Consider the following 18,246-nt stretch of genomic DNA (forward strand, 5'->3'; position numbering starts at 1 on the left):
ACTGTTAATATCAGAAACAAATCCCCATCCAGAATACTTTTTGTAATTACGCTATGAAATTGTATTAGATGCCTTTAAAACTAGAAATCCCATACATGCCATGTCTAGATTTCGCGCGTTTTCTAACGCGAACTAAAACACAAAGGTCATTTCAAAACAGGTTGGACCACATTATGACCACCCCACTGGTTCAAAACAACCTTTGCCACTTTACCCTCCCCCATGCATGCCAAAGAAGCCATTATCATGAGCATTCAACTTGAATTAATTCACTAGTAGTCTGCATAACCATTGAACCACGAAGTGTAGGATATATTTTTTGTCAACACACACACTGGGTAAGCCCTGTCGTTTGTTATTGTGGTCGTCGAAGTAAGGATCCACTATAAGAGTCACAGTCAAGTTCATGTCTTATCCTAGAGACGTCCCTGAATGAAGCTGTGTACTGTTTTTTTAGAGAGGTGAAGGTTGGACCTGAGGCTGCCGAGTGTAACGTTTAACATAACTCATCGTGAGAAGGTATTTGATTGATTACTTAGCATGAACGTTCATCTGTGTTGGTATTCTTAATTATGACCAAAAGGGCTAAATTTTCTATCCAACACTGAGGGCATTGTGACTTACCCAAATTCTCGGCCAACTCCGTCTGCCTTGTTCACGGAATGGACGCTTCTACTGCAGCTTCCGGGACAAGACCAAGGCTGACGGAGTCCCAATTTACTTAGTGTTGGATAGAACGTTTAGCCCTTTCGATCATACATGTGAGTACTAGTACTTGTATCCCGTAGAAATTTGGGGCTTTTTGAGCCGTTGAATCTACGACTTCTGCTTTCTTCGTCATCCAGACATGGCCGGCAGTGACAACATCAACAGTAGTGGCATACTGAACAGTGCCACAGGGGTCATCATTGTGTTTTGTCTCATCTGTAAGTATTACATGGAAACTTCTTCCTTTTTTAAACCTCCGGGAGCAGAATGATTGTTTTTGGGTGGTTTATCTGTGGGTTTGTGTGTATGTTTGTTCCAGACACAGTACGTTGACAAGACAGTACGTTGCAGGGTGGTTAGACTTGATGACTGATGAAATGGTCTGGCCGAAGAAATGGGGCAAACTTCAATGAATGAATGAATGAATGAATGAATGAATGAATGAATCAATCAATCAATCAATCAAATGGTTTATTTGTGAAAACAAAACAAGACTTTGTAGCCATAGGCTAAATTGTGTCTTGCTGTACAATTTGATTTGGCATATATTGACACATTAAAATTATTCAATAATAAAATCCATGTCATTATCTATGTCATAACTTGAAGGTCAAGGCGTTCTCAACAACATTAGCAGTTTTTGTTGATCTCCTGATCGCCGAATCTTCAAAATTCTAAGAGAGTGGAGCGAGTTTTCCCCCCAACAAATTACCCTGTCACATTTTATATATTAACTCGGTAACCTGTGAATTAACAGCGGATCCCTAAAGATCACGCAATGATCAAGAGAACACTAAAGTCGTATCGCCAAAAGAAAGGAAGTAAAAACAATTAACTTCGATCTATATCACTTGGTATCCAAAACTTGTCTTAAAACTCAGGATTAATAAATGGGAGCACGAACTGGACAAAATATCAAAAATCCAGATTCATGTGACGTCTCCAAGACTAGAGTGGTCATTTCTGATTATTCGCCTAAAAGAACATGATCCTTATTACTGTAATTCCTGATTTGTTCACTGTACTGATAAGTTCACTGTTTTCACTGTCTCTTGTGTACAGTGAACTTATCATTACAGTTAACAAATAATTCCTGGACTTTCTTTTTCCTGCACTTATCACCACCGTGAACATATAGTTACGTGAACATGTCCATTTTTCTCAGACCGTGAAATTTTGCTACCGTGAACATAAAGTGAATTACAGTATCAAACGCGTACCACTCCAGGCATTAAAATAGATAGGCAAGACACTGGATACATCTTCGGATCTAAAATGACCACATGAGTTCGTCTTCGGACGAGCTACCTTCCTGTGATGCCGCTCGGATAATGAATCTTAATGAGTACTGGCCAAAAATTGTTAAAGTTTCAAATATGACTAGATCGATATTTTTTTTCACCAGCTACATCAGCAGCAAGATGGACCAGTGATCCCACAATACTGAAGACCAGTCTTACCTTAAGCTGGGACGACACCGGCGTGGACAACTCGTTTGTAAAGTTCGTGGTTCAGCTGTACAGGAGCAAGGACAGGAACTGGTAGGTAAACATTATACTAGTATCATTGTGCGTCAACGTGTGTGTGTGTGCTTGTGCTTGTGTGTGTACAGTCATGTGTTTCTGTGACTGACTGTGTGTGTGACTGTGTGCGTACATCTTGTGCATCAGAAAACACCAAATGCACCAAAAAGCACCCATGGGAAACGGAAGAAAATTGCATTTGTTGATGATTATTACATAAATCATATCAAATATAATATTTTCTTCCGTTTCCAATGGGTGCTTTTTGGTGCATTTGGGTTTTTCTGATGCACAAGATGTATAATATCACCAATCAACAGAGTTTGTAGAAAAGCACTTTAGTTTGGTGAAGTTTGAGCACCATTTTTGAAGCAAATGTTTGCATAAATGTTTATGACACAATGTAAGAAGTTGTACATAAGTGATAAAAGTCAGATAGCCTCATAAACTACTTGAGTCCTTTGATAATTCAAAGAACCAAAAATTACTGGTCAAATTGTTGCCATTGCTGCACTTTTAAAGGAAACATGACAAGACTATATGTCTGGTGCTGACAGTCAGCCAGCTGGGACACCTGTTGTGGAATGTGTATTGCAAAGGATGATGAGATAGTATCATCTCCCCCCTCCGATATGTATGTATGTGTGTGTGTGTGTGTTTGTGCGCGCGTGTGTGTGTGTGTTTTTGTCTATATGTATGTATGTGTGTGTTTATGTGTGTATGTGTGTGTTTGTGTGTGTCTGTGAGTGTGTGTTTGTCTAATATAGTATATGTATGTGTGTGTATGTGTGTGTGTGTGATAGTGTGTATGTGTGTGTGTGTGTGTTTGTGTGTGTGTGTGTGTGTGTTGTGTGTGTGTGTGTGTGTGTGTGTGTGTGTGTGTTTGTGTGTGTGTGTGCAATTAGATGACTTACCTATACTTCTATTAAAACATTACTTACGGGTACCGAGGTATTGATTTTGTGGCTGTCACGTTGGTTTGTGTTGTACTGAGTGTATACCGAAAGGTGAAGTTAGTAGGTAATGATTGAGATGAGGTTTAAAGTTCTTAGAATCAGGAACCATCAAGAAAAGATATGGATATTGGGGAATTCAGGAAGCGAAGGACGTCATACTTTCCTCAAGTTTAAAAATATCTGCCCTCTTGTTACCACATATAGCAGTGACGTCTACAGACCAGCGATGGTACAAGAACTGCCGGTATACGTGTGGAGACAGGCCACCTTCACTGGTCTGCAACCTGGAACCCTATACTGCAGGTAGCTTCAAACTATGTCATTTTGGCAACGCCTACAGAGCAAGCCTAATATATATATATGCATGATATTGGAGATTTTTTGTTCATTCAATGCAGACCTGGATAAAAGGAACATGAAGACTTAAAAAAAAAAACACCCAATGCAAATTTAGGAATAGAAAACAAAAGAATATTCTGCATGGGGTCTGATATTGGATTTACTGCCATTTCCTAGAACGTTTTCGTCATCATTTTATATTTGAAGTGTTTGAAGTAGCCCCAAACAAGCTATATATATGAGGAGTCCCTTTTTTGTACCACCACACATAACGAGAACCAGTTTACGATACAAATCAAGCAGCCGTTTTTAGTCGGGGACATCGAATTTTTGTCGAACAGATATTAGTGTACTACGGAATAGGATTGATTCAACGAACTTACATTAAACATTAAAAGATTGGCCAAAATTAACTTTAAAGATCAAGCCTTGCCGTCAAAACTGCACTAAATGACATCCTAACAGCAACAAACACAACAGCATTAGATCATCATGAAAGTTCATCTGTGTTGGTAGTAATCATAGTAAATCGTAAAATATAAACTTTATTCCAACACACAGTTTACCGAGATCAAATTTTCAGCGACCACTGTCGCCTTCATCAGGATAATTAAGGTAGCAGAACACAGTTTTTCGCCTATGGGGATTTCTATAGTTAAGGACCCGGAAGTGACTGACATCGACTCGGATAAAAATGCAGTAGGGTACCATAGAAAAGCACGAGAAACGAATATGTTCAAATATAGGGTACGATGTACAAAATAACAAAAAAGTACAAAAAGTTATCGTTTTTTTTTACATCATGCCGACCTCTTTTAAATGGCCTCCTGCGGAGCGCACCGGAACTGCAGCCGACTCACCCTGGCAGGCAGCGAAAAGGTCACGCGCATTTATACGCCGATCGAGCAGCCTTCCTAATCTCAATCATGCGATATCAAAGCCGACATATTATGGTACCATACGGTAACTTGTATGTCCTGGTGTCATCCACGTTAGGCTGTGTACAAGCGGTGCAAGCTGTTTGTCGCACTCATTTCTTATCCCTACGTCATCGTCTCCGCGACCCCCGGAGGAATATTGTGTTCTGCTACCTTAATGACCAATCACTTCACAACGTGATCTCGCGAGAGTTACGGTTTACAAACACGTGACCTTATTCACGCGAGACTTTATTGATACGTGACGTAACAATTGATCAAAAGTGCCAGGGAGTTTATATCGTCCACCATCTCTATTATAAGGTCACGTGTTTGTAAACCGTAACTCTTGCGAAATCACGTTGTGAAGTGATTGGTCTTTAATTATCCTGATGAAGGCGACAGTGGTCGCTGAAAATTTGATCCCTGTAAACTGTGTGTTGGAATAAAGTTCAACGTTTTACTAGCATTAGATGATGCATGCAGTATCAGGTTTATCTGGCATTTACCCATGTTCTCTAAAATTATCACTTATAGGTTCGGCAGAACATAACAAAAAAAAAAGAGTTGCAGTACATAACCTTAACTTTGTAACCACCATATACATTCAATTATCTCCATGGTAATAATTTTTATTGCCTGACTTGTGGGATAATTTCATATATTATCGATGTTATTTGTGTAAATTACAAATGTCGAACTCAGAAAACAGTATATTTTTTTTATTTCACTTACTTGAAGCTTCACTTTTAAAACTAAAGCGTAATTGTACATAGTAAGAAAATTTACTGTGTTTCAGAAACTGCACAATTGTGACAACACATGGGAACAGAAGTTGCGGAAATTATAATGACCCTATAAGCACCAAGTCGAGTAATTGTAAGTTTCTAATAATTTATCAAAGCAACCAAAATTTAGGTTGTGTTGCTTCTTGCAAATATACTCCTTATAGAGAGATACCATAAGATCTTTATCATGTATAGGTTGTGGTAGTATATATTAGTTTCATTGTCGTTTAATGTTACGTTACGGGTAGGAAGTATTGTTTTGGGTGGGTGGATTGTATCTTTGTGGGTGGATCTCTGTCCACAAAGAGTGGTTTGATAGTATGTGGGTAGGGAAGATTGACAGGCATAATGACCCGAGGTTGAAAGGCCAGACATAGCAAATAGATTTGAGTCTTACAGTAGGTTGCTAGCACGTAGGTTGGGGTACGACAGATTGACAAACAAAATGACAGATCAAAAGGTCAGACACAGGAAATTTAAATAGTAAACTTCAATGTAGGTTGACAAAACATGGGGATCAGGCAAAGGTAATGGGATAAACTTAAAGGTAAGCAACACCCCCAAATACTTCTTGGATGTCTGAAAAAACTCGAAATTCTTGTCTGTTTTCTGTTTTAATTTTCCACAGCTACAGATCGGACCGGAAGGTCCTTCAACTCTGTGTCAGTCACCAACACCAGCATCACAGTCACGTGGCCGTCCTTCACAGAACAGAGAGAAAGTGGCCATCTGAATATTACCATATTCTTCTATTACATGGTGAGATATTAACAACCCTTGTCCTGCGGAGCCCAACAATTGTTGTTTTGCATGTAGGTACGATTTGGCGGCGTTTCTTGTGCAACGTATCACACCGCAGTGAAACGCAACAAATACGAAAGTAACTATGCCACCACAGGGCCCAAAAAAGTCGGGGGTCTATGACCTGATTAAGACATGAATTTATTGAAAAATATTGAGTAAAAAATGCCAGCAGGACAAGGATTAACCACTTTGGGCAAACGCATTCCATTTTTTTTGTCGACTTAAGTAACACATTGTTAACCTTTACGCAGACTTTGAAATAAGCTTTACATGCCATCTTTCTTGCAATTTTGTTCTTTGTTTCAGCTGGACATCATGCCAGGTGAGATTGAAACAAAACGTCCACAGATGTTTTACAACGAGACAGAATTAGAGGCAACTTTTACTGCCCTTACTCCGGGAAAGGAATATGAGGTTGGTGCAATCAATTCACCAATTTCAAACTTCCCATAATGCCTAGTAAAATCACGGATATGACGTATGACCAACCCCCTCCCCCCTTCCTCGATGTAATATTTCTAACAAGTTCTATCTACAAACTGGTCAACTATATTATATATTGTTTTGAATTATTTATCTAGTATAAAGCGCATGCCATAATTGCATTTTTGTTGGAATTAGAGAAAATGACGTACCTTCCATCGTTCTACCTTCTACCGAAGACTCTGCTACTCGCACGGTCGTATTACGTATATCCCCTTCTACGTCATATCCCATCCATATCCGTAATCTTTACTAGGCATTATGGGAAGTGTGAAATTGGTAAATGAGCCATTAGTCCCCTCTCCAGATCAAAATCACGTTAAATCTCGCGTTACCGAGATCTCGTGAGCCCTGGCGCGAACCACTTGAAAAGGTTGCTACGGCACACCTTAAAAAGGTTTACAACTGCGACTGCCTAGGGGACCGTCCATTCTTCAACAAGGCAGGGTGTGACACATATTCTTCCGTGCAGACGAGGTAGCTTTCTTTCCGCGCAGACAAGGAAGTTTTTCTGTGCAGACGAGGAACGTATTCGCGCAGACGAGGAAGCTTTTTCTGTGCAGTCGCTGAAGGTATTCGCGCAGACGTGGAAGGTATTCGCGCAGACACGCAGACCTGTACTTACAGGCCTCCGTGATATACAGATTATTTGTCTCGTTTCAGATTGAGTTGACAACAGCTGGAAACTCGCCTTCGCTGGTCCACAGGGTCAAGCCTTATTATTGGAGGATGTTAACAGTCGCCATAGTTTCTACTGGTGAGTAGTGTATAAACGTTTGCGCTAGGTGACAATGACTTGTAATAAATTGTGGTTGAGGCTGTAGAATACAGCGTTACTGTCTTAACCGGGACGAGGGCTGATATAGACTTTAAGCTATCTGTGGTCTCTGCTGACCTCACCAAAGTGCATAAAGTGACTGTGTGACTGGGCCAGATAGCTGAAGAAGACCTAAGTGAGTCAGTCGAAAATTCTAACCTTTTGAATTTCAGAATGCTTTTTAATGGACTGACTTATCTTTCGACTGGCATGACCCGGACTATGATTATGCCTTATGATTTTGACTATTTGTTTTGGTTGACATGTCTTGTTTCCAATGATTGACTACTTGTACAATTTGTTCATATTATTTATTATCTCTATATTTAAGTAATTGATTGTCTACATGCATGTCCTTTGTAACTTGATCTGTCTTATGTTGGGCTACCTTGGAAATCAGTTGTCTTAAACTGAAGGTACCACGCAACCGTTTTTGAGATCAATCAATCAATCAATAAATCAAAAAATTATTGTTTTCCTAGTTTGATATACATGTGATATTTGCGAAAACTCCTGTAATGGCCGTGAAAAATGCCTTCCCTTTACAGCTCCTTCTCCCGTGGAAGAAGTGTCCGTCATAACCACGGATTCAACATCCGTCACTTTCAACCTGACACCACCGAAGGAAGGGTTTGTAGACCTGTTTCAGATACAGGCAACGTCCCCGCATCACACAAGGTACAAGATACTTGATACTTTATTAGGATATCCATTAGTCGCACAATTTTTGTGCAACTAATCTTCCTGGATTCCAACAACACAAGACAAAACAATACACAGACTTCACAATCATATAAAAACCACATTGGGCATCTACGCCACTAGACTTCTACACAATTTTCCTCCTACACATGCTTTACAGTCATTGAAATGACATTAGACTTTTAAACAGTTTCAATAAAAGAATTACAACTTATTACAACTTAAGACACCTGTAAATAACTAGATTTTAATTAAGCAATTAGGTTATTTTATAATAACTACGGGTATTTAGTAGATATCAATTTGTGCAAACGTAAATTTGTAGCTTTGACCATTATGCAAGTGAAAATTATACTTTTATTGCAGATATTTGTACCAAAGTGCTATATTATTAACTTTAAAGATAATTACATTTGGGGCAATAAAATATGATGACATCATCCAAAAAATCATCTTCATAACTCTTTGTTAGTAAACTATGGAAAGTTAAAATGCCAAATTAGCCAGTCAGGAAAACTTAAAGATAGCGCATTTACATAATTTCGTTCTTCCAAATCAATAATTGACCATTTTGACGAACCTAACACAGTGAGCCATTGAGTTTTTGGTTATGGTAATAGCCTGTGTTAGTGCACGGTCACATTTCCGAGCCGGGGCCCGGCCGGGTTGTTTGCGTGAACGAAAGATAAACATTTTGTGTTAAGTATACACAAATAGTGCTCATGGTTAATTTTCTAAAAACTTTTTTTTTGTGTTTTGCTGCCATATATAATTTTCGTTCCATACGACTGCCCGGCCGGGCCCTGGGTTAAGAAATGTCGCGTTTTCGCGTTGGGCCTTCTTCCCGAGAGTTTTTTCTGGCCATTAACCTCTACCTGCCTGTTACTCTAGAAAAACATTCTTATTTCAATACTAATTGGAGCTCAGGATTCCTGACATGAATCAAGGAGAGAATCGCTGTGATTTTAGTGCTTAACGTATGTTGTTAGTGACAGGACAATTTAGAACCCATGACAGGAGCTTCCTCAAAACGGTAACCATTATAGAATCTTTTTTGTGCTTTTTGAACGTCTTAAATCTCTGATTTTTTTGTTTTTTAATAGTTTTTTCTAATAGTGTATGAGCTCGACATCTGTTATAAGGCTTAGCGTTAAAATCCTGTGTTCCAGCCCTCTTGTAGACGTACCGTTTCCAGACCAGACCCTGACAAGTGTTCGAACTACTCTGTCCAACCTGCAGCCAGACACCACGTACAACCTTTCCGCCACGGCAGTGGCCAAGGGCAGGACGGGCCAGGCTAAGGTTGTAACCTTTACAACAGGTACGATATTTAAAAAAGCAAAATAAGTGTCAGGACGACCTTGTTCAACCTTCAAATCTACCACACGAGTTACCATTTGTCGCCTTTCTTCTGGTGGCTGCAAAGACAGTATCAAATTGGCCAGGGTCCCGTGGGGCTGTGGGGCGTATACGTAGCGGCAGAGTGCTCTACTCGGAACCAAGAAGTCCAGGGTTCGAGTCCTGACATGCCACTGATCTTGTGCCCTTGGGAGAAGCACTTTACACGACTTTCCTTACTTCCCTTACATGTAGATCAAAATGGGTATTGCATTGTCTCCTGTGTTGGTGGCGGCATTAATACAAGTTGAAAAAAACTTACGTGTGCCGTCACCGCGTCTTGTGATTACATGTTCGAATATATATAAAAAATGGCCAGGCAGTAACCATTTGTCAGACAGTATCGGGTGGCGGTATTGGGTACTGCCCGGCAAATTTGAAACTGTACATGTCTTTGCAGCCACCAGAAGATCTGCTTGGAGTTTACACTTGACCATTTGAATATTAGTTACTGGACACTGCCGGGCAAATTTGATACCGTCTTGCTAGTTTGATGCTATTGCATCCACCAAAAGATCTGCTTGGAGATTACTATAGACTTCTGTGTAAGCCTAATTTAAATCATCTAACACATCTGTGTGTGGTTTCTTTGAGGATGGCAATCAGTGGTGTGTCATCATAAATGTTTTTCAGACATATTAATATTTTCCAATGTACAAAACTTTTATTCAGTACCATGTCCTAAACTAAAGTTTGTTTTTCTATGTACAAATCTTTTATTCAGTACCATGTCCTAAACTAAAGTTTGTTTTTCTATGTACAGATATTTTATTCAGTACCATGTCCTAAACTAAAGTTTGTTTTTCTATGTACAAATCTTTTATTCAGTACCATGTCCTAAACTAAAGTTTGTTTTTCTTTCAGAGGCTGTCCCCGTTGATCCAACACTCGTTGGTTCCGTCACGACCGCCCTCGTAGTCACCCTGATCGCGGCAGCCTTCTGTACCGTGTGGATAGTCAGGCGGCGCAAGTACAAGTTAGACCCGGCACAGCTATTCAAGGAGGTTCTTGAGGTACTGAACCTTGCGATTGTTACCTCCATGAAAAATGGAGGTATTGTTTTTGGCGTGTCTGTCTGTCTGCCTGTGTGTGTGTCTGTGTGTGTGTCTGTGTGTGTTTCCGCAACTTTGTGGTCAACATAACTTCAGAACGCCTTTATGGATTGTGATGATATTTTGTATGTTGGTAAGTCTTGAAAAGCCAAAGGTCAAGGTCAAATATTGGCCTCCTGGCGGATGACCTTGTTACTGCAGCAGAATTTCTGTTTTTTTTAATCTTTCGTCCTGAACAGGCTATGGTCTTGATTTTTTGGCGACAGATAGTTTATTATGTCACGAATTAGTGATGTAAGTTTGGTCCCCCTAGCAGCTTGTTCTCGAACTGCAGGTTAGTTTCTGTTTTTTTTTTTTAAATTTCCAGATACGAAAGCTTTGTTCTGGGTGGCTGATCTGGGAGTGTGCGTACATGCATCTGTTTTTGTAGGGTAGGTTGACAGCACTTGGGTTGGGGACATACAGAATGACAGGATGACAAGGGTAAGACACAGGAAACGGGGCCAGGCGCCAACAGAAATTAGTGGTCGACATAGGAGAATTCAGAAAGCCGAAATGTATGAACCCTAATTTTTGTTTACAGCGTATTGGCAGAGTTACTCTAAGACTAATAATTAGTTATAATATTACAAGAAACCCGAGGTTTAGCATTAATAGTACCCGATATGGATTTGATTCTTGTTTAAATTTCTCGAATCAAGTACAACAGATTTCAAGAGTCTCGATGTTGGAGACAGATTTGAATATATCTTTACATGTGAAGGTCTCCACAACGCAAAAATACTTAGGTAGATATATAAAGGAATGATTTGCTATTAGAAAAAATACCGAAACTTGTGATTAGCCCATTCAATTTTAACACTTTGTTAAAGACTTGTGCTATCCCTTATTGTTTGAGTAATTAAGATATGTTAAGTTTTTATTCGACACACTTATTTTATTGTTGTTACTTTCTTTATGTAGTTTGCCATACATTGTACCATGTGCAATTCTCGTGCAATAAAGTTCTTCTATAGAAGGCAAAGGAAAACTTGTAAGACCCAAGTCCCGTACCTTCGTAATCAAGTAGTGGGCCTTCAAAACATCAACCATCTTATCTTTGTGCACATGTTGAAGACGCTATTTCTAAATTCCTGTTCCTGACTGTAAACTGGAGAATCGTTATTGTCTGTTGTTCACAAGGATATCGTCGGTTCTGAGAAGATGGAGCCATGGCTGAAGAACAGAAAGGACCTGTTTCTTGAGGAGCTGATCGGAGAGGGAGAATTCGGTCACGTGAGGAAGGGCGTACTGAAGGAAGATGGACAACAGGCCGTCATTGTGGCTGCCAAGACGCTCAGGCAAGTTTCACCTTCACCACGTCCTATCCTCACGAACATGCACGAACTTTAAGTGCATGTAAAACTTTTCTACGTGCGGTCTGTGGATTCACCACCCGTGCGTGCGAGTACGGGCGACGCGCGTGCCTCGTACGTGCCGTGCGGAAGAAGCACGTGTGAGTACGGCGTCCTTACGGTAAAGTTGCGATCGCACAGAGATCGTACGTTGTAAGCACGTACAACTGACTTACCACTTGCGCAACGTACGATGCACGCAACCGCTCACGGCCAGACGTGGCGTGCAGACCACACTCTTACACTTTGCGCAACCGTGCTAGTGACGTGCGAGTGACGTGCGTCGACGCCGCTCCTTCCCCACGTTTTCAGAAAAAACGTAGCAGACGTAGCCTCCCAAAAAACGTACGGACAAAAAGCATGTACGGTGGGTTGTGACCGAGGCTTTAGTGAACTACTCTTCATGGAGTCCGTAGTGAATAATCAGACAAGTATTTGGACCATCGCACATCGAGGCATGCCCCTACTCTTTTTTCGAAAGGTGTGGTCGGTTCTTTAACGTACGTGGGGTGTGGTTCTCCCCAAACACGGGGCCTCCATTTAACGTCCTATCCAAGGGACATTCCTAACCAAGCTAGGTACTCATTTACACATGAGTGAAGTGAGGAGAGTCCCGTAAGGTGCCTATCCCAAGGGCACAAGTGTTTGCATAATTAATGAGGTCAAAACCTCATATCTTTCATGGAGGTATGAGATTTCCGAATTCTTGTTTTATTAATAAATTTATTTTAAAACTCTATCGCCACTGTTACTACAGAGTGGACCGAGCTAACGAGATGACCTACCGGGACTTCGCAAAAGAAGCGAGCCTGCTGATGGAGGTCAACAATGACGGGGGTCACGTGAACATCGTCAGTCTGGTTGGACTGGTAGTGGATGGAGTAAAGAAGAAAGGTACATAATTCAGACGTTTTTTTTTTACAACTTTATTGAGGTATATATCAGCTGTTGCACAATCATAACATGTATTATACACAATACAATCATATAAACTGGTCACAACTAGTACACGGTATGTTTAACTTAAGTCTTAAACTGCATGTTTCAAAACGCAACCGGGAAATGTATGAATAAAATCCGTTGTAAGAATGTCAACGTAACGGCATTACGTATACATGGGGTTGTGTGGCGTGACCGATCTTGTGCCCTTGGAAAAGTCAGATTTGCTCAATTAATTACTCAGGTGAAAATGAGTATGTCCATTGTTTAGTGTCCGCTCATGCTTTTGTCCTCTGCAATGGTGGTAGCATGAAAATAAGTGAAAAAAAATCATTGTACCATCCGTATGTCTTGCTATAGCTATAATTGTTAGGAAATTAGTGATCGATATAGGGGACTTCAGAAAGCATTCAAGACATCATTTTAGCTTTGTCCTAAACCACCAAGATGTCCTTTCTAAATTCTTGTTCCTGATTGCAAGAAGAATCGTTATTGAAAGTTTACGTAACTCTACATTTGTTGGTAATGAAGATGAAGAATGTGTTGTTACCATGTTGCAAAAGATGTAAATCCTCTCCTGTCAGATCCGCGATACATTCTTGTCGAGTACGCCGAGCCAGGAGAGTTACTCTGGTACCTGGTGAACGTCCAGAACAACCGGCACCAGGCTGGCTCTCCGCCGGGCTTAGGACGACAGCTCACCGAGGTGGCCATCGACATTGTCCGAGGGATGGTCGAGCTACAACGCCGTCGGGTATCACTAGTTTTTATCAACCACATTTCTATTCAAATATTATATTCTTGAATATTGTTTGATTGGGGCAAATGCCAATGGCCAAGTGGGTAGAGTGTTCGCATTGCACTCAATTCCCGGCCGATTCATACTTACATGATTATTCATACATTTTCAAAAATAGTACATCCTGCTTTTTTCGCACTCAGCATGTTGAAAAGCGTATATGAGCTGAGCACACGCCACTACAAGTCAGGGCTTTAGCCAGCGCCCGTTTTACCGTCAATTGACGGTAATTTGTCCCGTGTGACGGTAAAAATTTTAGTCCTTACCGTCAACATTGACGGTCAAAAATCGTGGGTAAAGACATAGAAAAAAATCTAGCGAATTTGAATGAGCCACGGCGCGGCGTCTTTTCCAAACGCACGGCGGCGGGAAACCTGATTTCAAGGACCGTGCCGACGTATGTTGACTCGGTTCTATTGTTCAAAGTTGCTGTCTGTTAAAACAACATGTGCTAACGGCCACATAAGAATAAAATAAAACAATGGCTCGACTCAGACACACGCTGCTAACTGTACATGACAATACGATAAATAAACATGTGACAACGAACAAAGAAATATCAAACGTTTTGAAAATGTACTGTACTTGAATAATCATACTATCGCAAGAAAACGGAGATTGATCCACACAAATTTATTCAATCTAAAACTTTGTCAGACCTCCTTCGCGCGAAGACTTGAGCGGATCGCTGACACGCGAGTTTTTGCCGGCCACGTAACTCCCTCCGCGGCAAAATCCCCTATGCCGTAGCGAAATCGCGTCTCAGCGCTTCCCCAAGTCAACTCCATGGCCGCTAAAGTCCGCAAAGGAGCCGTAACTTCCTCATTTCGGTTGAGAAGCGAAGCTGACACAAGTAAAATCATGTACATGTCGGCCATTTTGTTTGCTACCCGAAGTCTTCCGAACGCTCTAAATAAGGAAATCGTCGGAGATCTGAGCCACATCGCTCGCTGTCGGTCAGCGCTCGGGGTCGGCTCGGTGGAAATCGGAGGCTGTAACGTTATGAGTAGGTTCATTTGCGCATGACGCCGCCGCGGCTTGAATCGCGGCGGGATTTGAGCGGATCAAAACAAAGGGAATAGCGGATTGTTCGTTGCGTGTTGTCTCCTTGTGAGAACTGTAGATTTTTTTTTTCATTCTGCAAAATTGCAGATTGTGTAGTTTTTTTTAATTCTGCAATCTTGGCGGGTATTTAGAACACCGAATGCATTAAGTGTACGGGAGGGCGTGATGTCGATCACCGGATCGTGAAAGACATTCTTTCAAAGTAATCATTGACGGAATTTTTTTTTCGCGCTGACGGTATTTTTTTTCGCGAATTGGGTTGACCTGGGGTTGACGGTAAAAAAATTCGAGCTGGCTAAAGCCCTGCTACAAGTACTAGTGGAATAATAGAACCAACTCATATATACTCTTTCAAAAATAAGCAGAGAAGACAGACCACGATTTTTAGAGATATTAAATGTATAAATAGGCACTTAGCATTTGGGAATGACTACTGGAGTTAAATCATTTACCAGTACTAGTTGACTAGACCCCTACTGTAGTGATTGCAGAACTGTGTTGCCCAAGGGCTACATGTACATAACAGAGGTGGGCGCCGAAATACGCACCATAGGTGCGGGGAAGAACTTAAACATTCAACTGGCTTGCTTGGAGATCAGGGATATCAAAACTTTAAGCACATTTTTGATTGCCCATAGCAGGAGTGTCAAAGAATTCACACGAAATTTACGGAATACATACGATCCATTATTATTATCCAACATACGATCCTTACTGATTTGGTGACTTGCGCTATACGATCCCGTTCTACCGATTCTGGCCTCGCCCTGCTATTTGGTCTAGAATACAGGCTAATATGTGGCAAAGAAGCCAGCATAAGTGCAAAACTAGTGTTTAGTAGGGCGGGATAAGCTCGTTAAAACCGAGATATAGTGAGATTTAGTCCACCATCTTGAATTTGCCGCTGACTGTCACGTGATCGCTGGGCGTAAGCCACCGAATTAGTAAGGATCGTATGTTTCCGCATAATGGATCGTATGAATTTCGTAAAATTCGTATGAATTCTCTGGCACCCCTGCATAACAGATCACCCACCGTGACCTGGCGTGTAGGAACATCGTCCTGTGTTCTCCTGACGGACAGGCCGGCCGGCTGGTCGCTAAAATCTCCGACTTCGGACTGGCCCGTGACGTGTACGTGACGACACAGTACATGAGACATCCTCTGGTAGGTGTCCCTTATCGTTCACCTCTTCTAAAGGTCCTCATTTTTCATGGATTTTCGTAAAATGTTGATAGGATTTTCAAGCAGTCAGTGGCAGAATCACACGGTGGTCGGTTCCTAGGGTAAAGTTTTCATTCTAATGCTCAGGTCATATTCTCTCTTTCAAACCGGGACACGGCCGGGTAGTATTATGGAACGAAAAGTACGATATGAAAGACAACAAAGCCCAAAAAATGGAAGAAAATTGGTAATGGGAACTATTTGCGTATATTATTGATGTATGTTATTGATTTTTGCTTAATCGAAACAGCCCGGCCGGGCCCCGGTTGGGAAATGTGACCTCAGCATTTGGAAGGGTATTAGGCTACCTGGGTTTGTTTATTATTTGTTTATTTACCATTTGCATGTATATTAAAAACAATTACACAATCAAATAATCACGTGTAGCTTCCGTCTCAACGGCAATATATTTATCAAAAATGATACAACAGTTTCAAAGGGACTCTCTTGTTTATTGTTTATTGAAAAATCAAAGCCCTTCGCAGCCTTACAGCTGAATTCTGTGATGTTTACATAAAAGGCACGCAGTAGTACAATCACCAAGAACTTGTTACATTTAAAAATGCGCAAAGATAACTACATGTACCGCATCTTGTTCAAATGAAATAAAATCCGTACTGCAAATATCGATATTTTGATTACAGTGAAATTACTCTAAAGCACGTTGAATGCTTATTTTAGAACAATCGATATTTTAAACATCTCGTATATCATATTCTGTTTTCTGTTAGACAAATGTGCTGCTTCCAATAAAGTGGATGGCGATAGAGTCTCTGATTGAGGGTGTGTACAGCTGCAAGAGTGACATGTGGGGGTTCGGAGTCGTGCTGTGGGAGATAGCGACTTTGGGTGAGCAATATTAGGTTTAAAATATGATTGTGTTACTGATTGTTAAACTAGAGAACAATTTCATCTAACTCTTTTGCTCTATTTAACAATTAGAAAATCGCTAATATATATATTAAATGGACCCATATAAGGAGGAGGACCCATGATGCCTTGCGAGGCGACCTGCTGCGTTTTCTAGAGCTCCACTTTCTCTAGGAGTTTTAGTTTCCTTTCTAAGCCTTTTTCCTTAGTTTTTCAAGTTATTCCGTTTCGTAACCTCCCGGCAAAGATACCAGGATAAGGTTGAGAGTATAACTCTCCTTATTCCTGCTTTGCTGATCCTTGTTTCCTGATTACTACAACGACGACAACCGCCCCCCTCCCACCGACAGCCATGAGTTATGCGTCAGCAGTCGAGAATGGCAAGGCCATAGACACCGCGCCGACGGCCCCTAACGCACCGCCAGCATCCTCATGTAAACCAGTATTCTTTCTGGAGAAGGATGTTCATGCCGTTAGTCCTTCCGAGACTTTCTTCACGAACGTCGAGGTCTACAAAGCTGTTGCGCGCCGTGTTCAAGCGTCAAACATAGCCGGAATACAACAGGTTCGCGGCCTGTGGCGTCTCTACCTACGCGATCCAGAGGAACGTGCTTCTCTCATCGCGTCAGGGATCAGCCTCCGCGATAGGTATGTTGAAATCAGTGACAATCACCCTTTTCAACAGCGAAACGGAGTTAGAATCACAGTTCGAGATGTGCCCCTTTCCGTAGACGATGGAGTTCTAGCGTCTGGCCTGAAAAGCTACGGGGCTAAACTTCTCGGGCCTTTGAAACGTGAAATGCTTCGAGTCGACGGTATGCTGACCAACTGTGAAACCGGCGACCGATTCGCCTTCATGGCTATTCCGACAAACCCTACTGAGCACATTCCGAGATTTGTCGAGCTTGGAGGGCGATGGAGGGCAAGAGTGTTCTACCGAGACCAACCTAAGGACCAGACGCGACCGCGACATGTTCCTAATGACAGTACTCGCGTGGCTTCTACCCTTGCTCCACGTCCCCCTACCGACACCACTGCTGGGAATGAAGGATCCAGTAATGAACAGCAGAGTCGGGTCAGCACAGCTTTTGTTCAGCTTGCCCCCAGCTCACCTGAAGAGGAAGATCACAGAGACAGGCCTGAGCAATCTCAGGTTAACAGGGGAAAACAGAGCCAAATCACAGACTATGTTGCACCAGCAACTCGTACTAGGAACAGGGGAAGACCCCGGCCCCAGTCCCAGACAACGAACAAGACTACCGCACCAACCGTGGCAACGAGAAGTACCACAAAGAAGAACCAGTCCTCCACTACAACTAGCAGCATAAACACAGACGACCAAGCAGCGATCATGAGACAACGCATCGACGACCTCGTCGAGACAAGTCGTAATGCTGCCAGTGGAACTCACATCGATACTCCAGGCAACTTCCGCAGAGTCAGCCCCGAAGACGGAGGCCTGAACTGT

At 41.7% G+C, this 18,246-nt stretch overlaps 1 protein-coding gene across 1 annotated transcript in view; it reads left to right on the forward strand.

Annotated features, from left to right (window-relative positions):
- Nucleotides 1-847: 847 nt before the first annotated feature.
- Nucleotides 848-18,246, forward strand: part of LOC109470063 (tyrosine kinase receptor Cad96Ca-like) — a 22,190-nt gene continuing 4,791 nt past the window's right edge. Inside the window, exons 1-9 of the mRNA XM_019768841.1 lie at nucleotides 848-926; nucleotides 2,114-2,249; nucleotides 9,207-9,358; nucleotides 10,300-10,448; nucleotides 11,670-11,827; nucleotides 12,639-12,775; nucleotides 13,405-13,574; nucleotides 15,711-15,851; nucleotides 16,640-16,757. Coding sequence (XP_019624400.1) covers nucleotides 848-926; nucleotides 2,114-2,249; nucleotides 9,207-9,358; nucleotides 10,300-10,448; nucleotides 11,670-11,827; nucleotides 12,639-12,775; nucleotides 13,405-13,574; nucleotides 15,711-15,851; nucleotides 16,640-16,757 — 1,240 coding nt within the window. The remainder of the gene's footprint in view (nucleotides 927-2,113; nucleotides 2,250-9,206; nucleotides 9,359-10,299; nucleotides 10,449-11,669; nucleotides 11,828-12,638; nucleotides 12,776-13,404; nucleotides 13,575-15,710; nucleotides 15,852-16,639; nucleotides 16,758-18,246) is intronic.

This window comes from Branchiostoma belcheri, unplaced genomic scaffold (assembly GCF_001625305.1).
Source record: "Branchiostoma belcheri isolate BF01 breed outbred unplaced genomic scaffold, Haploidv18h27 scaffold219, whole genome shotgun sequence".
Lineage (NCBI taxonomy): Eukaryota > Metazoa > Chordata > Leptocardii > Amphioxiformes > Branchiostomatidae > Branchiostoma > Branchiostoma belcheri.